This window comes from Cladophialophora psammophila (assembly GCF_000585535.1).
Source record: "Cladophialophora psammophila CBS 110553 chromosome Unknown aczJe-supercont1.9, whole genome shotgun sequence".
Taxonomy (NCBI): domain Eukaryota; kingdom Fungi; phylum Ascomycota; class Eurotiomycetes; order Chaetothyriales; family Herpotrichiellaceae; genus Cladophialophora; species Cladophialophora psammophila.
This window is the reverse complement of record NW_006912930.1, coordinates 1,259,688-1,282,477: the sequence shown is the minus strand read 5'-3', so window position 1 is coordinate 1,282,477 and position 22,790 is coordinate 1,259,688. Positions and strand designations below refer to the sequence as shown.

The window sequence follows — 22,790 nt, the reverse complement described above, 5'->3', positions numbered from 1 at the left end:
CTCTATTCTGGAAGCAAGAACCGGGATAGCTCAAGAGCCAGGAGTCAGAAGACAAGAATTCCCAGCCATTTTTGCCAAAAAAAAAAAAAAAAAAAAAGAAGAAAAAACTGAAGCAAAAAAGACACATAGCAATAGCAACAGCAATGACAATTGCAGCACTGCAGTACTGCAGCATCCGCAATCTTGTTCCCTTTACAGTCTATTTGCACCTACCGCATCTGTTGCCGGTGATGAGAGTCAGAGTAATACAGCAGAGCCTCAAAAAAAGAAATATGAAATGTAAAGCCAAAAAGTGTACAGTGTGGTTATTATAAAACACATTAGACATCAGACCAGATATATTTTCATTCCTTTTGGCTTTGGCATATTATCTGGGTCAGAAGACGGACTCACTATCCTCCTTCCCCTTCTCTCCCTCTCTTACTCCTCTGTCCATTAAGACAATATCCTTTCTCACACTAGAGTCTAGTAGAGTTAAGTTGGAAAGAGAGAGCATGATCACCTCACCTCACCTCAACTCGACTCAAGTCAATTCACAGCACAGGTGCCAAAGAAGGAGGTGGTATGGTCCTCTCAGTCAACCTCGACCTTGGCCCAATGTCAGGTCTCTTCTTAATACTCATTGGGTCTTCGCCTGACCTGACGCGAAACAGCAGATCGTCCGGATTGAACTCGACGCCAAATGGATTCTGTACAAACGCCGGACTCATCATGTACTTTGTGGCCTCCTGGTTATCTTCAAAGTTGTCAATTTGGGTTTCGATCTCGTTCCCATCCGGGTCATGGTAGTACATGCTCGTCGTGGTACCGTGGTTGATACACCAGAAGGGCTCAATCCCCTGGTCTTTGCGTTGTGCATACGCCGTTGTGAGACTGTTTAGGTCGGCGAAGGTGAATGCGATATGAGACAGGCCGGACGAGGTGGGGTCTTTGTTCTTGAGGCCTGGAGGCCCGGCGATGGCGATCCGGTGGTGTTCATCGTCGTAGGTGAGGAAAGCCAAGAAGCCATTATCCAAGACCACTTTGGCTCCCAAGAAGGTCGTCCAGAAATCTACCATTTCTTTGTATTTGTTGGTTTGGAGGACGACGTGTGCCAATTTGACCGGGCTCGTCACTTTACTGGGTGGAGTTGGGGCCATGAGGTCGGGCCGTTGTCGGGAATGAGGCTTGAGAAGAAGATTCGTAAATTTGTGATCCAGTCAGCCGTCCACGTTGAGGAATGCAGAAGAAAACGAAGAACAACTTGTGAGCGCAGAAAGACGGTGCAGCTCCGAGGCGAAGAGTCTCGAATGAAGGTGTGAGATGTGAGTCGCAACGAATCTCGCCGACGAGGAGTATTCAACACAGCAACGGTCTTGCTGTACGAACCGTCAAAACTCAAAAGGATAGGAACTTGCACCTTGCGAGATCACGGATTTTAATGTCACAACTCCAAGGTTAGTGCTTGGTAGGGCAACACCATCCTGATATCAGATTCATTGCATCTGTCGACTCTCGAACTTGTCCGGCCGGGCGGACTTGCTCCCTCAAAAGGGCCTCCTCCTTCTCCGGGCTCCGCCTTACCTCTTGGACTCTGCCTCTTGACCAAAGGTTTCATGGACCAAAAGCTCTCCGCGTCCGAGTTTGCCATGCATACGCTGGGCTTGTGGGATGTACTACATTCGGGCTCTTTCTTATAGCCTTATACAATAGACCCTTCATGTTACTGGTGGGCTCATACTTGGTGGCCACGACCGAAATGATGTCTGGCACTTACACTCGAAGTAGCGAGGCATAGGAGAGAACAGGTTCAGTGGGAACAGGTATGCATGCGCAATGTTTCGAACCATGCTATTTAATCCTGGAACTTACTATTCACTTACGAGAAAACCATCTCAGTCGAATAGGACGGCCCGAAGTTTCATTTGAAAATCAACATTGACTATCCGTTTCCTGCCCAAATTTCCATATTGTATCGATAGAACGTATCAGCTTGGTAGGAGCATTGTAAGGTGTTGCAGTCTTGCCTTTTCCGAAAGGACAAACCCATTGGCCGGTGTATCTTGCAACTCATGTTTAGCACACATCTGGACCACGTCTGAATGAAAGCAATGAACAGCATTAGCCAGCATTAGCCAATTTCCCCTCGGGGTTTCCAAAATGGACTAGCAATAACATTAGCTCACCTAGCACCATAGAACCCAACTCCCAGTACCAGGAGTGACGTTTCAAACACAGCTTTAATAGTTCCATGTCTCGTTCCGAGCCCGCTTCCTCGAACGCTGGATCTGTACCACGCTTTAAATGCCGAGTGAGGCAGTTTTTGACGTGAATCGCGTTTGGACCAATGATGGCACAGATTATGAACGGGGAGAAGGGCATAAACTTGGGAGTCCACGATCGGATCGCCGCGATGATTTCGCTGGTTTGGTTTCGGCAACCACTGCGGAGCCTTTCAAATGTCTCTGACGCAGGCTCATCAACGACCGAATGGGTTTCGAGCATACTGCCACAGACGGAAATGGCAATGAAGGCACTGGCCACTCCAGGATTAGCGGAATTCGATATAATTATCAGACGCAAATAGACATTGTAGGCAAGGGAAGAGCTACTTCTGTAACAAAATGTGAGTGCAAGTGATCCATCCAGAACTAGGCTCGCTGCCAAATACGCCCTCGACATTGTCGAAGGAAGGAGGTAGAGCCAAGGAGAAGTACCGGACGGCCGTCTCGAAGTCGTTTAGGTTCTTGCGGGTTAGGTGAGAGGCTTGCTGCAACTCGTGTCCTAATCGGATAAAGTGAAGCGAGACCAAATACCAAGCATGTTCGGATTGGTTCGGGCAGTCGACGAGACTCTGCCACGCAGCCAGAGGCTCGTACGCTAGTGAAGCAGAAGCCACCCGGTTACCACTGAACCAGTCCTTGTCCGAAACCGGGAGGAAGATATCTGCGCTGTCTCGGTCGAAGCCGTATGGGCGGCGGCTGATGGTGGAGGCAAAATTATCCAGTTCCCATGCGGACCACCACGCGCGGCGTTTCTCTTCGTTGTCGATCCATTTGTTGCTAGAAACCTCGGGTGAACAAGAACTTGCCTTGGTTGATTCACGGTCGAGCCTGTGCAAGCCGAGCTCGTAGGCGAGTCTGGAGCACATCCCAGTTAGTAACCAGGCACGCGGGGTGATGCCTGACGACAGATGATAGCATGCCAACATGATACAGCCCTGCAGAATGCGTAAGGAGGGGCCCGATGTTTCGTTCGAGTTGTGTGCTTCCAAAATTGCTTCTGCCTGTCTCAAGAAGGACTTTCCACGCGTAATGGGGACAAGACCGGAGAAGTGATCTGACGTTGAGTACCTGGCCGAAAGCGCAAACATGGCGTTGAGGACAAAAGCAGACTCGGGCGAGGAAGAGCTGGTCGCGAGGTCCGAATGGCAGAGCTTGCCTGCGAATTGCTCCTCAAATTTAGGTCGGTGAAACAACGGCAACCAAGGTTGGATTTTTTCAAAATACAGCTGCAAGCTGATGTGTGTGAGAAAAAGAGAGAATTCTGGCAGCAAGATGGTCAACTTACAGGTGGCTGTACAGCTCCACTGGATCACGGCATAGGTCGGTGCTGCTCTGACTTGTTTCCTGAGCAATGGCATCAGAGTCATTTGCACTATTAGCAGACGGGGAAAGTCGTGGTTGCTCGACCCCGTCAATACTGGGATCGAAGATCAAATTGAGGTCCGAAATCCCATCATAAAACAGGTCATTGTGGTCAAAGTGCACCACCCTGTCGTGATTATGGTGCCATGCAACTTCCTGGTCGAACAGCGGCTGTGCTTTCCAGGGATCGAGCCCATCCTCATCTGACATTTGTCCTGAGGTGCCTAAGTCCATTTGGGGCTGGAACCCAGACGATAGGCCGTTTTCAATCACCTGGCGCGTTGGAACACTCAGATTGTGATCTCGGGGCTTGGTAGACGGCGGAGTAGGAATCGGTTGTTGGAAGGCTGCTGCTGCTGCTGATGTTGTCGTGGTTGTTGTTGTTGTTGTTGTGGCTGTCTCCGTTACTGGTGCTGAATGGTCATTGTTCGAATGATCCATTTGCATGCGAGATTCAAGAAGCATCAGTAACCGGTCTGCCACTTCAGTCAGACCATCTTCCCAGAGGTGGCATCGCACCTTGTAATAGTAAGTCACTCTACCCAGCCTTTGACGCTTGCTCTCTGGTTTGGCTTGACGCTGTCGCGTCCTATTCTCCCTAGACGTCCTCCGTAAGGGTTCTGGGAAAACGCATATTTTTCCAGTTCGGGCGCAGAGCGAACATGTTGGACGGATCATGTCGCCTAATTGTTGATTAGCACGCGTCTCGAAAGTCCACCTCAGATGGAGCACATTTGCTCTTTTTCCTAGACAGAGAGAGCATGTCAGCACACGACAACTCCCATCGCATCGCTAGAAAGCCACAGTGACACACCGTTTGCACTCATCACAGGCGCGCTGACGACGATCCACCGTTCTGGGGAGGCTGGATGTGGAGGTGATTGCCTGAACTGCTTGTAGTGGACCTGTCTCTCTTGAATCGACGGGACGGGGTTTGTCTAATATGTCCATTTTCATGTCCCTTTTGTAAGATGCAATAATAAATTATTTATAGGCGGCTGTTGAAGTTTTGTAAATCCTGGAGACTCAACAGCAGCCTCAAACCTCAAAGCTCGAAAGTCAACGGTCGTCCCCGACCGACATCACGTATGACAACAACCGACGAGCCCACCGTCGTCCTCAGCCTTCAGCTTCAATACCGCTAACCCAGAGTGCGGGGTTGGGCCCTTTAGGCCGCCAAAACACCTCGGGACGACTGCCAGGACTGCCCAAATGTCAGGGAAGGCTAGGAGGCTAGTGGGCTAATGAAGCTTACCGGTAGTACCCATCGGCGCCCATGGTCCCCGACCCACCCACTCTCCGGATCCCGGAAGAGAAAACTGGGGAGCACATGCGAACTCCCTCTAGCCTAGCACTGTCTAGGCCTGATATTGTCCTGAGAGATGCTTGGGGCGACAATGAAATGAGGCAGTAACAGTTTGAACGTGGTAGGGAGGACCTACAGAGGTATCGCGTCTGAGCGGAAAGGGATCATAAATCATGGTCATGATGTCAGCCGACTGATTGACCTACTCTAGTGAGGTTTAGATAAACTGCGAGACTGCTCAGCTTCCAAGCCTGGCCCCAACACACCATATCTACAGCCTGACCTCCCTCTGCAGAGGGACCACGAATTTATTACGAATGATTCCCACTTTTTCAATCTCAATTTCCACCACGTCTCCGTCCTTGATCCAGACCGGAGGCTTCTTCGCCATGCCAATCCCTGACGGCGTCCCCGTCATGATGACAGTGCCTGGTGCTAGAGTCCTTCCCCGGCTTAGAAACCTGATGATCTCGTCCACATTGAACAGAAAATCAGCCGTGCTCGCATCTTGTCGAGTCTCTCCATTGACTTTGGTGGTTAGACGAAGATTTCCAGGGTCGCCGACGACTTTGGCGGACGCGATGACAGGGCCGATGGGGCCAAATTGATCGAACGATTTGGAATACGGTGCCCCTGCGCGCTGTTGCCAGTACCGACAGCTCACATCGTTGCCGACCGTGTAGCCCAGGATGTATGGTCTTACATCTTGCGACGAATCGAAATCTTTGCAGGGTCGGCCCATTATAACGCAGAATTCACCCTGCTCGGTTCAGGATTGTCAGGATTTGGACCATGATCAGGATCATGGAGATCAAGAATGCAGAGGACAGAATTCAGGAGCTAATGGGGTAAGGGATTCCTGACTTCGTAGTCAATATTCGGACACTCAGGGTGTATTCTGATATCTTCGACTGGTCCTGCTAACGCCTCTGATCGTTTGGTGTTGGTCAAAATGCCACAAAAAGGAGTCTAGGGCTCGGGACTAACGTGCGCCCTTGTGAAAGATAGCCGGCACCTGTGGTGTTTCAAGCTAGATTTCCAAGCGTGAGCCAGGCTTGACCTTGGGGCCTTTTGGGGGGACTGATTCCACATACCCCCGTTTCCTCGATATGTTTACGATAATTCAGCCCGACACAGTAGAATATCGGGGTGGTTTCGAGTGGCGACAGGACCTGTCTGCAATTAGTCTAGCATGGACCTGGAATTTGAAAGTTGAAATTGTAAAGGTAAACGGCATATTCAACTTTCGAAGCGCCATTTTCCCACTCCTCAACGCCATGATTGAAGTTGCAAGTCTGAGTGATGTTGCTGAAGTATTTACTTTACCTCCTTGACCACCTTGTGCGTGCTACTTGCTCGAAAACCCGAATCCCACGGTTCGCTCCCCTCGAAGATTTGAATACATGCGCCGACGAGTTCGGCCGGGTCTGTGATCGAGCCTGCCTCGCCATACCGTGTGTTGCCGTCCTGGTCTATGAACCTCAAGAGGCGCTGGAAGACGGTGTCCATAGTGATCTTTGTTGGATGTTTGGGCTCTGAGCTTTGAGTTTTGAAGAAGACTTGAGATATGTTTCACGAACAACAGCAACCGGGTCTTCAGATGCTGAGGTATAATTCCCTAGGCATAACCAATAACACACAAGTCTTTAGACTTTGAGGCATAGAGAGCGGATAATCCTGGGCAAACTACCTGTAGTATGGAAATCGCGGTCCAATGGGCCAAGGAGGCCGAAGTCATCAAGCCGTGTCTGAACCGTCGGCGGATAAAGAAGAGTATTCTTCTTACTCGCTTGGGCTAAGCGCCGGACATCTTGTGGAATGCGTTCTCCGGGCTCCGCCCCGGCTTGCCCACCCCATTGCGAATACTGAGTAGCCTAGTTGGTCATCGTAATTTCGTGCTCCATTAATCCAGAGCACACTGACATTGAGCAACGATGATGTTGGTATAAATTTATTCAAGCGGCAAAACCGAAGTACCTCGGATCAGTCAAAGATGCTCTTAGGTACTCCAGAGGGGGTCAGGGTAGCTCTGGCTCGCTTCAATGATGCAATCCTTCGATCATCATTCCTCCATTTTCTAGAATCACATATGTCCGAATATCATAAACCTATAAATGAGGCAGATTGACGGTCTGAGTTTGAACAAACTCATTCAAGCCCCATTTCTGGTTACTGCGTCCCCATCCACTACCCTTGTAGCCTCCAATGGGACAAGTCGCTACACCTGGTATGTCAGTATTTGAATGTGCTGTGAGGAATAGCGACTAGAACATGGAGTGGATTAGGAGTAGAGCATAGGGGTTATCTTAACATGTTCCGTTCTTCTTTTTACTTACCTGATTCACCGGCTGTGAGGCCATTGACCCAGATAGTACCACACTCAATCTGCCTTGCCACTCGCAATGCGCGGGTTAAGTTCTGCGAATGCACCGCCGCATTCAGCCCGTAAGTCGAACTGTTGGCCAATTCAACAGCCTCATCTTCCGTCTTGACAACGTACAGACTGACAGACGGGCCAAAGCTTTCACTGTCGTAAATGGCCATATCCTTCGTCACATTGGTCAGGATGACGGGCTGTAGCGCCGACGGCCGCACAAACCCCGGCGAACCCTCTCCCAGGACGAATTCACAGCCTTTGGCGCGAGCGTCCTCCACAAGGCTGTGCGCGTTGTCGATGATCCTCTTACTGACTCCATCAACAGGCTGCCAATTTTGAGCCCTAGCCCTGAGTTCCGCAGTGAACTTCTCGGCTATCGCCTCTAATACTATAATCCGTTCGGTCGAGAAGCATATCTGTCCGTGGTGCAGGAATGCTATATGAACCCAGAGAGTTAGTCATTTCAAAGTTTCGGCAAAGCCGTAGATAGTACTTGTGAAAAACTAAAACAAACGCACCTCCAACAACACATTTTGACGCGGCATCGGCGACGTCGGCATCGTCGAGCACAATTGCAGGGCATTTGCCTCCCAACTCCATCAGGACTGGTTTCAGATAGTGAGCGGCCATCTCTCCAATCGTCCTGCCGACGGCTGCGCTGCCGATGAAGTCGATTTTACGGATGGCAGGATGCGCAATGACAGCTCGCGTGACGTTTTCCGCATCTTCACGCCGGGTCTGGACCACATTTAGAGCACCGGCGGGTAGGCCGGCATCAATGAACATCTTCGCAACTAGATGGTGTGTTCGGGGAGAGAGTTCCGAGGCCTTGAAGACGACGGTACATCCTGCCGCAAGGGGCTGGGTAATGGCTTTGGCAGGCAGGACAATGCCGCCGTTCCAGCTGTTGATTTGTTCCATTTAGCAAGAGAAGAAGACAGAATGAGAAGTCAAGAAGGAAATGAAAGGTAGGAAAGAGCTAAAAGACAGAGAACACCCCACAACTTCAACTTCACGAGCCAGGAGTGTTGAAGAGTAAGGAAGGACCAGTCTCACTCACGGGGCAATAACAAGGACCGAGCCCACAGGGACTTGAAAGATCAAAGATAATCTGGATGGGTCGTCTGTGCTCGGGATCTCGCCTGTAATACTGGTAATACTGCAGGCAAGTTCCTCAAGCGACTTGAGGGTGCCGCGAATATTGGCTGCTGCCCACTCCTTAGTACAACTCGTTTCTGACTGCAGACTCGTCATTAGCAGGTGCTGGTTCTCCCTGAAATTGTTTATCGCTTTGAACAGGATCTCCCTTCGCGCAGAGATGCCCACGTTGCGCCATTTCGCGAATGCTTGTGCCGCGCATTGTACCGCTTCTCTCGCGTTGTCAACAGTCGCTGCTTCTGCATATCCAACAATTCGATCCTGAGCGGCGGAGTGGACAGAGATTTTGGCACCTCCAGGAATGCGACGGGCCTCGTTCCCAATAAGTAGAGGTACGGTCTCTGTGTCCATCCTCGCCTGTGGATCTTCCGGAAGGGCCCTTTCGTCCTCGGTTTCGATATTGGGGTTCCAGTCGAGGTAATATCGAGGCGAAGAATCGGGAGGCGGAAAGGTTGAACGATATACCAGTTTACCTTCTGCTGTTTGCTAGAGACAGTATTTTAGTCGATGTAAGAATACAAACCGTTACAGTCATAGCTATACCTTGCGAGGCATGCATTTGATTTAGTATTGATTTACCTAACATTGGCGTCCCTGGGGCTTCCCTGCCGGACCACACTCTTTCCGCCGTGAAGGACCTCCGGCGCAACCAAGACACCCGGGGAAGGCATGGAAAGCAGTACCTGGTATGTCCGATATTTCTGGGGTCATTCAGGCACAGACATTCCCTGTATGTAATAAGCCATCATAAATAATCAAGTACAAAGTTCATGCATTCGCCGCCGCGGAGAAACTCAGCTTCCCAGGTTTGGCTCAGGGTCACAGCAGAGTGAGAGAATGGGAACGGTAGACAGCAGGGTTGAAGAGTCTGGCGGTGCCGTGTTTATCAGTCTTTCAAATAGTGTCGAGAGACTCTTGATTCAGACTCTGTTGGAATATAATAATTTATTCATACGCCCTCGCTTTGATTAAGAACTTCATTGTACTAGTCATCATTTCTAGATTTTAACTTCAAATCAAGTCCAACACTGATGCTATCCGTGTTCTTTAAACCTCGAGACATCATTCTTTTTTAGCAGATCTGAAATCTAACCTGAGTTTCAATTGCAGACGATGCTACTCTTGAAAACCTTCAGAGCTTCAGCGCCTCCTGCATCGGTGTAGGGTCCTTAATGCTCGTCAGTCAAGACCAACAAAGGTCTCGAGCTCGAATACTCCTGTAGGGCTTTAGGATTTTGACATACCGCCCAAACTTGATATAAAGTTAATCTCGGACCTTCGTTCACGGATCGTTCCTCCACGACGGCTCGGGCACAGAATTCCTGATGCACAATTGTGCCAGATTTGAGCTTCGCCTGGAGCTCTCCGAGCAGCATCAAATCCATGCAACCTTGGTCTCGAAAATAGACGCGCAAGATATGATGGCGCCTCTTCTGTATATGGTCCCATGCGTTCTTGCGCGAGTTTCTGATCGCTATTGCCTCTGATTCAGCTTGAATCCTCTCCCAGCATGTAAAGATTCAAAACATTGCGACAACCACAAGTGTAGAGCCATACCATTTGAGCCAGATACGCTTTGTTTTCCGCTTTTCACGATTGCGTCGGTGGAAAAGACTTCATCTGCCATGAGAGATCCTGCCTCTGGGGAATTCAGATCCGCTAACTCGAAAAACCGATTCAGTAGTGCCTTAGTCTCGGTGGATATATCAACGTCTGGCCAAACCGTTCCTTCGCAGATGTAAGACATGGCTAACACGCACAGGTGTCTGTTCGAATATGAGCTCTATTGTTTCTGGAAGCAGTAGACTGGGTGTTGCGGGTAGCACTCGTATGACTGTAGCTAGTGTTTTGTGGGTGGAGTGGCTCCGGCGTCGGGGATGCTCAATGCATCAAGCGACGCCGCCTCCGGCCCCACAACTTAATCTAGCAGGTAACCATGGAAGATAGGTACTTCCGTCGAGGGCATGGAGTGCTCTCAACGGCATTGCCGGTGCCCACAGTGAGTTTGTCCCAATTCCTCACATTGTCGGAACCACGTCGCGGTTCGCACAAGAACAAAGGTTTATGGTCCGTGAAGCCTGTGGACGAGAACCCTGGGATGGCAAAAATTGGAAAAAGTGTCACTTGTGTGCAGCCTCTTGCTCACTGGAGAATGATGCTACCTTTACCCTAGAAGCCGACCGAGTCATCGAAGAAAGCTTTAGAGCACGATCCCCTATATACTTCCACGTCCCTGCAGACACGGCGGGTTCTTGGCTGATGCCAGCGGTCTCAAAAACCTCTCAACTTGAATGTCAGACGCGATAGCGAGCGACTCGAAGACATGACCGTGCAGGAAATCCTATACGAAATCGACCAAGCTCAAAGACCATGTCTTCTGGTGAACAATCTCACTCGCCGTTTTGGTCTCAGCGACGTGGTGGCCGAGATGGTCGAGTTCACAGGATTTCCAGTAGGTGGGCCGGACTTAACTATCTGTTTACGGGAAGCACATTAGCCTCCTCCGCTTAGGGGCTTATTCATTCCTCTGGTCAGATCCACCTCGACGAGACGAGTGACAACCTTTGCGGCGTATATATGTTACGGATGCCAAGACGCCAAGGCACTAGAAGACCATATGTATATAGCACGGAGTCGCAGATCATCCCTTTGAAGCTCCTCAGCTTCGAAGTCGCTCTCGCACTGCGCCTATAGATAGATAATATACTTCTTAGATAGCTCGCTGCCAAGCCATCCCTGACAATATGGGCCTGGTCACTTCATCGGCAGAAGCGAAAGACGCGATTGAGCGAGGAGACCTGACCATCCGCATCGGCCGGTTCTCTTCTGACGCGAACGCCGGCGCATTTACGCAGAAGCTACCAGGGACATTCATCGGCCTTCATACCCATGATGTCTTCATAGGTAATAGTTTCTTTCGTTCCCATAATGGAAAATCTTGTCCATTGTCTGGGCTCTAGACGGCTAGGCCAAGCACCGCAGCCTTAGTGCTCAATGGTAAGTGAGCTCCTTAAATATTGGATACGACGTTGCTATTGCATGCAGCAATCACACTGACTCGACCCTGAAGAAGCAGACATCCTTAGCACTAGAATGACATAGTAAATCGACATCGAGCGGCGCTGTTGTGCTATTAGCGCCTTGGCGCCTATTACTCAGTCTACAAGTATAGCTGTCAGACAGACTCTCTCTCTTAAATACTCAATACCATACCGCTCATTACCATTCTCACAGCCCTTTGCTTCACCCAACCCGCGCCGCTTTTAAACACCGCTCACCTCTTCTTCTACCTCGACTATCCACGACCCTTGTCCTCCCTCGAGTACTCGGTATTCGACACTGGCTTCTGCTCCTTCGCCAGACCAGGGTCCCACATTGGTAGGGGAACAGGTTCCCCATTTTTAGGCCTTCCAAGCCCATCGCCATCCCTATCCCTTCAACTCTCCTTCCCATCCTTTCGAATATGTCTCTTTACACAAAATAGGCCTTACTCCCTATATGAAGGTCAGAACCCTCGTCCTACGAGAATTTTCGTCTCTTGCGCACCTAGACGACCCTATCACTAACGCTACTAGGTCAGCCGTCGTACTCATAGACTACCTAGTAGATGGTCTAGGCGTCTCCCCGGATTCCCCTGCTACACCATCACATGTCTTCCAATGGAGGCACACAGGACCCCGGCAACGCCTAGACCAAGTACGAACGACAGGCGACGAGTCAATGTTGCTGGTGAGGCTGCTCTTGATGCAATCGTGGGGGCGGAGCACATCCGATTTCCTCCCGGTTGCAGCGCCTTGATCTTGCCTACGGGTATCGCTTCGAGAGCGTGAATACGTACGCTTCATACTTTCCTACAGTTTGGGGTCGACCGGTTTTCCTTCCTTTCCCTTCTTCCTTGCGGCGGACCAGCTGCAACAATAAAACTGCCTACCCTTCTTCTCTATCTTCTGTTCCGCGTGGTGCCACTGGATCAAGGCTGTACGATTTCTAAACGAGTCTAGTAGGCTACTGCACTCCCTCGCTTCCCAACAAGAGACAATTCCCCCAAAATATTTTTCATCTGTATGGAGAATTCCTGAGCTAGAATAATAACAAAGGCCGCATCATCCACCATGGATCCCTTATCCATAATCAGTACGATCAGTGCCATCGTAACCGGCGCCTTTACTCTTTCGTCCCACCTCTACAATTTTGTTGACGATGCCAGGAATGTGAACCAGACAGTCATTGACCTGGTCCAGGAAGTTAACGCCCTCATTTCAATACTGAGGGCAGTCAAATTGGGACTCGAAAGTGACCCTGTGAAGCGCGCCTTTCGACGAACCAACTCAGATGACGATCGACTTCTCTGGGAGTCAATCCAGGGGTCCTTGAATGACTGCCAAGCAACCGTCGACAGACTGGAGAAAGCGATTGAGGATATCCGTCCCGAGCGCGACAACTTCGTACAGCAGGCAGCCCGCCGGATTAGGCTCAATCTGAAAGACAGTGAGATCACCGCTGCCCGGGCACAATTCAAAACACACACTAACGCTCTACAAATGGCTCTCTTGATGGTCAACCTTCGAGCCGCCTACCTCGCCCCTGATGTAGTCACCAATGAACTTGGGCCCAAGATTGTCGAGCTTCGAGCATTTATGGAGCTTGTCTACGGCAGTGAAGCCGACTTGAGGACCAGATCCCTGGGAATAGAACCTGCCTATCTTGCGGGACTTCGCCAGTCTGCACAAAGAGTTATTTCAAGCGCCACGACCGTGGGCGTGAACAGTGAGGCGACTGGCTCTATCTGGGGCGAAGTTATGGATGAACAGAGGCGAGGCGAGACTCTATCTTGGATTCCCAGGCCAGGGATCCCCGAAGAGCCCGATACCCTGCGACTGGCACCTCCTCTGAGCGAAAATTACTCTGGCTCACAAACGACTCCATCGATGGAGTGTGGTGCCCGGGAGACAGAATCCGATTCAGATGGCGACTTTGAATCCGAAGAGGTTGAGAGCTTCTTTGCCAGAGGCACTCTGGAATTCGATGCCGACAATTTCGAGGGGGCGCATTCGATTCTCCAGTATGGCCTCGAACTCGCGGAGAAACTTCCATTCAAACGCAGACAACCAACACAGATAGCTAAGGTCAAACTTATGATCGCGACGTGTATCTATCATTCATCTAATCTCAAGGAGGCTGAGGCCAGACTACTTCCAATTACGCAGGAGATGGTGCACGAGAACGAGACAGACGAAGGTGCAATTCGTCGTTGCCAAGCTTCGCATCTCCTCGCCGGCACCTTGTTGCGACAAGGGAGATATTCAGATGCAGAGGTCTTCTGCCGCAAAGCTCTCATCGGCCGGCGCCGTGTACTCGGCAAGAACCACCTTTCTTACTTTGAATCACTAAGCTTGCTATCCCGGATTTATGAAGCAAATGGTAATAGGCAACATGCGATAAATTGTTGGGCCATGATCCCGGGCGACGTGGCGTCCAAGCTTGAGAAGATGAAGGATGAGTTTCCTAATATGCTACAGGGACGTTCAAGCCCTCCTCACGCCGATGAAATACCGCCCACGAGGCCTCCTACGGGCGACGATACTGGACATCCTCCATCGACTTCAGAAACTCCACCCGTGACCATCACAAATGGCGTCAGCCAGATCCCCCCGGCGGGAACAAGCTCAGCACCGCTCCCATCTGTGGCATCCTCGATCTTATCCAACCAGGTGACACCACTTTCCTCGCGCGAGAGATCTTCACCGACACTGCCAGCCTCGCTTCCACACCACACACCGTTGACTCCCACGTCTACACACAGATCCATGTCAACGTCATTGGTCTCCGCGGTCACAGCTATCAATTCGGAAGCAGCCGCAGAAAACCCGACGCGGAGAAGATCCTTCATCCGTAGAAAGTTCCGATGGCGGCAAGGTTCGGAACCGTCGACAGCAATCGAAGCTTCAACCGGGCCATCCGTCATTAGAGAGGAGGGTGGCATCGTCGTCCTGAGGCCGCAAAGTTTTGTGAAGTATGCAACCGAGCAGGGTGAGGAGGGGAGTCGAAGGAGTGAGCGTGTTCAGTGGCCTGGGTTACACTGATGGTGAGTAATGTGACCGGCCCTGGTGGGCCTGTTAGACGGATTAACACTGAGGACGGCAGACTTATCGCAACCGACAAAGGCCAATTTGTTGTTGAATTCTTCAACGTGGAAATTGCACTGGATGCGATGTATTCAGATCTTGGGCCTTTTCGAGGAAACTGTACGCATAATTTTCCATCACGTTGCGAAAGTGTTCAGCAATTCTAGCAAATATCCACCATCAATCATACCTACGTCCAGTATGATAGCGTGTTTCAAAGCGTAGTGCTTCAAGAGGATTTGCCGCGAATCAGCCATGGCTCAAGAATTCTTCAGATGTGTCCTTTGAGAGGTAAGGCGTAAACGGGCTAGTGGGCTCAACTCACAAGTCGCAGGGGGTCGGCTTCACAGAGAGCAGGGTACGCGTACCGTCCCCTGTGACTAGGAGTTATCATCCTTCCACCAGCAGACATGCAACCTGCTCAAACCGAGGTTGGTGGAAAGATCTCGAGAGCCAGCGAGCCAAGTCGAAGACCCACGTGTAGCTCGGCAGACAATATGAGTGGTTATCTACCGAAAGGCGGCGCCAGGGGATGTCGAGACTGCGAGTTCCTGGTCGTCTAGCGCGTTACAGGCCCTGTCGTGTCATCACACGTATAAAGGAATTTGCAAAAGCGTACGAGGTGCCCATCGAAATTCCTGTAGCCTAATATATTAGGTCTCCAACAAATATTGTTGAATGATTATGTCCTCCTTCCATCTACCCATGTCTCCAGGATGCATGACATGGACTGCATGAAAAGAAGGCGGTGACTGATCCAAGACTGCATTAATTCCCATCTAAGCAACTCGGCAATGTACACCATTGTGGCTCTGACCCTGGCATCATCCTCATACCTTCGCCCGCCATCAGTCCGTGGACGTAACTTTCCCTTTGAAGGTGATAATGGGTTTTGTTACTGTGAGTATGAGAGCGTGGATATAGCCCCAGATGCCGGACAACACATGGCACATTCGCACCGTGAAAAATGACGATGTCGTCGCCGAACTGGGAAGAGCGGGGCGCCCATGCGCATGAATGTTCCAATATAGGCCACAACGTCGGGGCTGGCAACGCCACCTCCGCTGGACATATTGCAGATCATCGTCCTGAGGAGCTCGTCATATCTGGTGGCCATTGAGTCCACAGACGTGGGATTTGCCAAGGCCATCGCCTTGCATTCCAATAGCTGAAGATACGTCTGCATCAGAAATGCAGCTCCATCTGGAGGTTGGAGGGCCGACATGCTGCCCCACCAGCAAATCGAGTCCACAAAACGGCCTTCTAGTGCCAGGACTAGACCATCAAGACGAATGTTGACCACGCTTTTCAATGATGCGTTGTACTGTTGATGATATTGCGTGAAAGGAGGGCAGTCTACGAAATCCCAATTGGGAACCCAGCTTGGAGTATCCACCCGCGGTGTGTGGACCGGGAGAGATACATAGGAAAGAACACGCAAGTTTCTATGTTTAGTGAGAAATAATACCGCAATATTTTGATAAACCTCTTTTGCGTCCACGGAGTCGTCTGCTTCGATACCTGCTGCTGTCTGCGGTTCGAGCATGCCAAAAGGGGAAAAGTTGAGGATTATTACTTCCGCACCCGCACGAATGGTTTCCCAATTCTGAGAGCCAGTGCCGACAAAAATGAGACACGGTTGTCTTTTGCAGCTTCCTGTATGGACCAGACACGCTGAAACCAAGGCAGACGAAGGGGGTCTCCTAGCGCATTCCATGAATGGTGTGGGATACTGTTTGCTTGAGTGTTGCGCTCGAGGACTGTCTATTCTGCGAACGCGGGAGAGCCGAGACACCGGAGCAGATGGAACGCCTGCGACACTTGTGCGTCATTGCCTACTCTGAGATAAAACCAGGACATGCGACGCTTGAGAATATATGTGTCCCATCAACTTGATTTGCTTGTCTTTTTCTGAACCATCAACTGCTTGGTTGATGCATGGAGCATTCGCCGAGAGGAAGCCGAGGGTGGTCTTGGTAGCAAAATGTTTGAAGCTCCGTCAGAATTGATCTTCCGACCCGGATTGAGCCACCATCACAACTGATGTATTCGCCCTCCGAACTATTAACCCAGACACAGGAGATGGCTTCAAATTCTGGCTCTACCGACAAAAATTGAGTTATCAGAGCACAGGCGATCTTTTCCGAAGAATTTCCCAGTTAGGTCTGAGGATGCGGATAGAGTTGCCTGAAATTAAGACTAATTAGTTCGTCTGTACATCTCAGCGAGGACAGGGCTACAAGTACAGTAGGCAGTGAGCGATATTAATACGTGGACATGACAATCTTGGGAGAATCCACGTAAAAAGCATTCCCTCTCTCAATGAATAAGATCTGGTGACCCAGTAAATCTCAAGTATGCCATCGCAAGAAGTGGTAGGGTCTTTGGCGGATGTAAGCAACATACAACATGGAGGCATGTAATTTGTAACTCGGATACCGGATGATTCCCTCACAGTCGCGCCCGGAGAGACACGAGGATAGATATGAGACCAAATCAAGAGCACTATTGTCGCTTCCGAGACCAGTTTCCTCGGATTGAATGGCATCCGTCCTAGCCATACTCAGTCGGATGGTTGCCCCTGTTTTTTATGTATTAATCTCGCTCTGCTGCCAAGGCAGATGAGGCTCTGTCGCCGCCATGGTTGCCTTTTTCGCTCTTCCTCGACACTCCCGGTGTGTATGTGAAGGCTCGGGACATAACGTGGCATGCTGGACCACATACTGAGGTGGAACAGGAAATTCTTTGCTGTGATCCAGGTTGAGGCCTCGTAATGATTCCCGAAGATATACGGACTGGCAAAGGATCAAAGAATTTAAGGCAGTGCGGTTCGGATGGGCGATGTGATTGCCAAGAGGGGGAGCGGCCATGCGGACTATTTGTATCCCTCGGAAACGCGCTGGCAACCCCTTTATTCACTGGCGAGCTACTCGATAGGTAGGTAGCGGGTGTGCTGGCGCCTTTAGTAGAGCATACAAAGAGCCTTGTCATATGATCGGCTCTCTACTTGAAACCCGCTTAGTAACACCCTAAGGCACTGTTACTCATTCAGGCCTCCCGCTCACCTCCTTAATGATAAACATTTCCCTGCGCCAGTTACTAGACGACATCAGTATCGCCATGACAAGTCAATTAGATACCTGAGCCCTGAGTACGGCTGATATGGGCTTCACATCCGAAGATCTATGACAACTGAGCCCCGCGAGCACGGGTGACGCGGGAAGTTGCTCACGGGGAAGTGTCTTAATTGAGCTCAAGGATACAGCATTGGAAAGAACTACAGAAAATGGCCGACAATATGGAGGGTTCTCCTGGCATTTTGAACAATCAGCAAGACGGACAGCCCGAAGCCGCCGCTCCTGCTGCTGCTACTCTTCACTTTGCCCCAACAACAGATGATCCGTCTGAAAATGACTTCGCAGAAGCGCGTCCTAGCCAGCGCATCAAGAGAATGTCGGAACCCTCAGACAGCCAACTCAGCCCGCAAGTTTCGAAGTCATCAAAATCAATCTACCTGGAGCCGCCACCGGTAGTGATGAGACCGCCCAAGGTCAAATTCGACGGGTTCAGCTCAACAGCTCTTTGGTGGTTGTCTTGGGGCCGAAACGAGGAGAAAGACGTCCCCGACTGTGCAAGATCTATGCGTCGGTCCTACTCTTACCGAACGACGTTTCGATTTTTCGGGTTCAGTCTGTCGACGGATGTCACGTACAAAACTTCGGAAAGCGGCGTCGATACCGCCATGAAAAACGTTCGTCTGGTGAGTAGAAATTCCCGACGGTGTACGCAGTAGATGGATTGCTGATTGAAACCGTCGATCAGGGTTGGGGAGACTCGGAGACGAATTGGGTACGTGACAAGCTACCATTGGTACGGCGAAGATTTGGCCTGTCCAAGAGAGAGCAGGCAGATTCAGCAGATGAAGAGAGGCAAGACGCTTCCACTCCAGAGAACAGTAGTACCACGGCAGTAGAAGGCCAGAAGGTCACAAAAGCACACAAACAGACAATTCCCCACATTGCACACCCGTGGCACCTCGACTACTATTATGTGGTCGTCGGCATCATGGGCGACCAGATCGCGCCAAAGGAGACTCTACGACGAGTTGTAAGTATTGATGGACTGTTCCAGCAGATACGCAAAGCCCACAGATACCTGCGAAATCCAGTTCGAAGGGCGTTGTCTCTGAAAGAAGTCTGCGGCTTCGGTATTTATCAGTGCGATCCCAGTAAAGGCTACCACCGAGAAGTGGAACTGGATGCGGAAACAGAGAGCGCGCTCTCAGAACTCTGGCGAAGTTACAACACCCACAGCCTCGACTACGAGGGTCGCTGGCTGTTGTGGATCCACCGGCATTTTAACAACAGCTCGAAGAACCCAGAAATGGGCACCTTGGCTCTGAAACTGCGACTTCGGTGGTCCGTCCTCAAGGTCGTGTTCTGGGGTGTTGTGCCCATTCTGCTGAGCCTGGCCGTGGGTTTCTGGTACATGTATTCGGACCACGGAGAGGTCGACGACGTTGCAGTCGCAGAGGCCGCGTGGGTGATCGCCACTTATATCATCACAGCATCGGCGCGTGAGTGATTCTCTTCCAGCCTGTGCTGCCCCGCAGGGAACTAACTTGGTGCCCACAGTGATCTTCGCACTCTTGGCTGTTATCACACAGCTTGGGGATATTTGAGCTGCCGCGCCTGGTGGCTCATTTTATAACACAATGCGGTGTGCGTATATCCTGATCTGTCCGGCATCAGACGTCTGGTATATAAACGTAGTTTACGACTGATAGAAGGATGACTTGCTTGTATCTCAGCCTCGAGAATCCCGCCAATAGGCCAAGAGGTCCTGAGAAATGAAGCATGCATGCCTGAGGGTCGCATCTTGCAAAGCATATCTGTGCTCCAAGCTGCGCTCCGCTACCCAACGGCAGTCATGCAGACAACGATTGGCAAACGTTGGAAATCATCGAAAATTTGCGTCCGCAATTCTTTCTCGCTCATCAACCGAGATATAAGGAAGCTTTTAATAATTTGTGAACTTAAAAAGAAACTGCTATTCGTACAGCGAATTACTCGGAAGGACCCTCGGCCAGGACGGGCGGTCAAGGAGTGGAACGACGTTAGGTGGCCCCCTGGATCCATCCGCTCAGATCTACCAGCGGTAGGACGACAGGGAAGTCCACAGAAGCCAGGAGCAATGCCAGCAAGAGGTACCAGCCCGCCATACAGCTCACTGCAAAGCTTGCGCCGCCAACATACAAGGTCTTATCGGCCCCAAGACCTCCGTCCGCCAGCAGCCAGAAAGTGGCCGTCAGCAGTATGAATCCCGTGAACAATCCCGCAAAGATGATGACAAAGACCAGATTCGTCCGCAGGGCACAGACCAGGTAAATGAGACACAGGACCGCCATGAAGATCATGAAGAACCCAAACGAGGCATTGAAGCCTTTGGTCGCGAGGCCGGCAGTGATGTCCGTCGGGTCCGGCGAGTATGCGCCAAAGGCGTTGAAGAATGGAAGGAGGGTGGCGCCGTAGGAGAACCAGAAGCCGCCGAAGGACGCGAACACGACGAAGGGGAATGTGTTGCCGGCGACCCATTCGAGGAAACCACCGAGGAGCATGAGAACGCCGCCGATGAAGAAATACGCTCCACTATAACAGAAATGTCAGAGTTTTGTCTTGGTAGTAGGGTGGGACTAGCACATACACCGAAGCAGCTCCATTTCCACCCGCACCTCGCCAGCCCATCAAATCACAGCTCAGCGGGCTCAAACACAGCAGGAATCCGACAACCGACAATGGCGTGGGGTTGGCGAATTTTTGCTGTGCGCTCTTCGCGGCGGGAGGCTCTTGACTCTGTGCCTTCAAGAACATCCGGTCGAACATGTCGGCCGAAATCGACACCATTGTTGCGTCTTGGAACGATGGTGGAGGCACATTGGGTACAGCAGGCATAAAGTTGGTGCTGTCGTCCATGTAAAGCTTCTGTTCGTACGACTGGGCCAGTGGTACACCTGTTGAGGCGGGTGGTTTGTAGTAATTTGAGCGAGAGCGTTGGATAGGGATAGGGCCTCTGATTTCGTAGGGTCCAGATGCCATGTTCGCGACCAGAGACGTAATGCAAGGCAAACTGGCTACACACGGAATTGGGACAAATGTGGTGTGATTTCAAGAACGGGCGAAACACAAGGCAAATACAGACCTTAGAGGGGAAGACAGTCCTAAATACCCTCCTATTCTTGACCAAAACAAAAGCGCCAGCCGTGCCAGCCCTTTGATGGCGGCAGCCAAAAACCGGCAGCGAGCAGAGTCTGCAACATACCATGCTTCGGCCTCGACGATCGCCACGGTCCAGAGCCAGTAAAAATGCAGCAGTGAGAGCAAGCCAAGTGTTGGCGAAAGTCATTCACCCTTTTCGTGGGCGCAAGACACCCAAGAAGTGTTTAGAGATACGCTTGGAAGCTCTTGGTACGGAGTGTATGTATATCCCTTACTCATCCCTTACTTCGTACCCTGCTCAACTTGTCGATGCTGAAACGACGCCAAAGGCTGGGCAACCGAGAGTGTGGGCGACGGCAGAAGATGCGGGGGATGGTGGAACATCAAGAGTCTCAAGCAAGGCTTGGCGCTCAGGGGTATGTTTTTCGTCCCATCCCATTGGCGCGGGTGACAGTCTATCGGTTTCGACACACCATGTACGAGGTAGGGCTACAAGATCAAAGGGTGAAAGATCGTGAACCCACACTGCCGGATGCTCAGCTCACACCAGAAATGAGGCGAGCTTTGGCGGTCGATGGTTCGCGAATTATCCTCAATTACTTTAGAAAGTACGGATCAAAGTTGACTTCGCTATTTGATGAAAGAGCAAGATACGTGCGTTGGTTGGTGTATGAGAATGATAAGTGCGAGATCGTTCCCCTAAAGCTCGCTTTATACCCGAACTGCGGAGTACGCACAGGTGAACTTCCGTTCAATGTGGCTTCCTGGGAGGTGAGAAACTGTGTCTGGATGTACAAGGAACAATCCTGTGTATAAGGGTAGGACTGTCTGTTTTGCTTTTGAAGATGCTTGCGAGGTATATAGTATGTATATACAAGAGGAAGGGAGCTTTTCCGTACCTCGCCCCCGAAAAGCGGTGGTGGAAGAAGTCATAAATGGAGGTGGCTGTTGAAAATTGGAAAATGCCGCGGGGTGGATGTTGATGCGTAATTTGTCTATGGACCTAAGACCCGAGAGGCATCTTTCTCGGAAAAATAATGCATGTACTTTTGCGGGAATCTGTTCCGAACTGTGCTTTTTGAGCATGTCAAGGCTGTAGGAGAATCCTGACCTATGGCCGGAGACACTACCTTCTCGGAAAAAGAAAACATCTTCATGTAGAAGTTAACTTCGGACTGTGCGCTCAGGGCATGTGGAGATTTTATTTATCCCTCGACTAATGCATTGTCTGAAAGCCTACTTTCTCGAAAAAGAATTACGCGTTCTTGTTGTAGATGACTTCGTACCATGCTCTTGGAGAACGTAGAATTTGAATATCTACGATAATTTATGGAAATCTAGGGCCTCAAAGCCCACTAAAATAATTCATATTCCCCGCAGGTATTGACTTCGAGAAACCCCCTTCGAGTTTATCACTCAAGACGCATGAGTAACAGCTGATGAATTGCCCGGGCCACCACAAGCCTTAATTGCAATAATTTAGCCTTATTCAAGCACAATGGGCCTTCCTACTTCCTCACTTTGTGAGAAACTAGTATCCAAATCCTGGATGTCCATGGGCACGGCTTTCAGGATTTGACTTGACGTCGAAATGCTCACAGGCATATACGTGAGCACCAAGGAAGCAACCGATTGCAAGTGTAAATTTGATATGTTCGCCGTCATCGATATACTATTGCTTCTACAATAAATATCCGTGTCTTGTGGGAGTGGAAGGCCGAAGCCGAAGTCAACGGTGGTGCCAACGCCAAAATGCATAGCAAGCGCCTATAAATGTGGGAACACCCAACACACAGGCAACAATTGTAGCGACTTCCGCTCCCGTCGTGAGACCGTCTTTATGACGGGCGCCTGTCGGGCTCGACGTCGGTGCACCCGCGGAGTTAGTCGCCGTTTCAATGTTCGTACCGAGACTAAAGCTACCCGTAGCTGTCGCAACAGTGGGCGCACTTTCTGTTGCGTCGGACGCGAGGGCACAAGTCC

At 50.7% G+C, this 22,790-nt stretch overlaps 9 protein-coding genes across 9 annotated transcripts; 3 read left to right on the top strand and 6 right to left on the bottom strand.

The window, feature by feature from the left end:
* Positions 1–533: 533 nt before the first annotated feature.
* Positions 534–1,139, bottom strand: A1O5_06644 (uncharacterized protein; the record flags this gene model as incomplete). The annotated part of the gene is made up of 1 exon (XM_007747236.1): positions 534–1,139. The coding sequence occupies one exon, from the start codon at positions 1,137–1,139 to the stop codon at positions 534–536; it is 606 nt and encodes a 201-aa protein (XP_007745426.1).
* Positions 1,140–2,587: 1,448 nt separating this feature from the next.
* A1O5_06643 (uncharacterized protein) lies at positions 2,588–3,860 on the bottom strand (the record flags this gene model as incomplete). Its single annotated transcript, XM_007747235.1, has 2 exons — positions 2,588–3,497; positions 3,550–3,860. 2 exons carry the CDS (start codon positions 3,858–3,860, stop codon positions 2,588–2,590), a joined length of 1,221 nt encoding a protein of 406 aa, XP_007745425.1.
* A 1,343-nt stretch (positions 3,861–5,203) lies between these two features.
* Positions 5,204–5,674, bottom strand: A1O5_06642 (uncharacterized protein; the record flags this gene model as incomplete). The annotated part of the gene is made up of 1 exon (XM_007747234.1): positions 5,204–5,674. One exon carries the CDS (start codon positions 5,672–5,674, stop codon positions 5,204–5,206), a length of 471 nt encoding a protein of 156 aa, XP_007745424.1.
* Positions 5,675–6,249: 575 nt separating this feature from the next.
* On the bottom strand, positions 6,250–6,441 carry A1O5_06641 (uncharacterized protein; the record flags this gene model as incomplete). The annotated part of the gene is made up of 1 exon (XM_007747233.1): positions 6,250–6,441. One exon carries the CDS (start codon positions 6,439–6,441, stop codon positions 6,250–6,252), a length of 192 nt encoding a protein of 63 aa, XP_007745423.1.
* A 599-nt stretch (positions 6,442–7,040) lies between these two features.
* Positions 7,041–8,818, bottom strand: A1O5_06640 (uncharacterized protein; the record flags this gene model as incomplete). The annotated part of the gene is made up of 4 exons (XM_007747232.1): positions 7,041–7,150; positions 7,269–7,745; positions 7,828–8,213; positions 8,370–8,818. The coding sequence occupies 4 exons, from the start codon at positions 8,816–8,818 to the stop codon at positions 7,041–7,043; spliced, it is 1,422 nt and encodes a 473-aa protein (XP_007745422.1).
* Positions 8,819–10,435: 1,617 nt separating this feature from the next.
* Positions 10,436–10,919, top strand: A1O5_06639 (uncharacterized protein). Its single transcript, XM_007747231.1, has one exon. It carries the CDS (start codon positions 10,532–10,534, stop codon positions 10,772–10,774), a length of 243 nt encoding a protein of 80 aa, XP_007745421.1. The 5' UTR covers positions 10,436–10,531; the 3' UTR covers positions 10,775–10,919.
* A 1,660-nt stretch (positions 10,920–12,579) lies between these two features.
* On the top strand, positions 12,580–14,363 carry A1O5_06638 (uncharacterized protein; the record flags this gene model as incomplete). The annotated part of the gene is made up of 2 exons (XM_007747230.1): positions 12,580–14,178; positions 14,271–14,363. The coding sequence occupies 2 exons, from the start codon at positions 12,580–12,582 to the stop codon at positions 14,361–14,363; spliced, it is 1,692 nt and encodes a 563-aa protein (XP_007745420.1).
* A 3,515-nt stretch (positions 14,364–17,878) lies between these two features.
* Positions 17,879–19,176, top strand: A1O5_06637 (uncharacterized protein; the record flags this gene model as incomplete). Its single annotated transcript, XM_007747229.1, has 2 exons — positions 17,879–18,352; positions 18,415–19,176. 2 exons carry the CDS (start codon positions 17,879–17,881, stop codon positions 19,174–19,176), a joined length of 1,236 nt encoding a protein of 411 aa, XP_007745419.1.
* A 532-nt stretch (positions 19,177–19,708) lies between these two features.
* A1O5_06636 (uncharacterized protein) lies at positions 19,709–20,687 on the bottom strand (the record flags this gene model as incomplete). Its single annotated transcript, XM_007747228.1, has 2 exons — positions 19,709–20,240; positions 20,296–20,687. The coding sequence occupies 2 exons, from the start codon at positions 20,685–20,687 to the stop codon at positions 19,709–19,711; spliced, it is 924 nt and encodes a 307-aa protein (XP_007745418.1).
* Between the last annotated feature and the right edge of the window lie 2,103 nt (positions 20,688–22,790).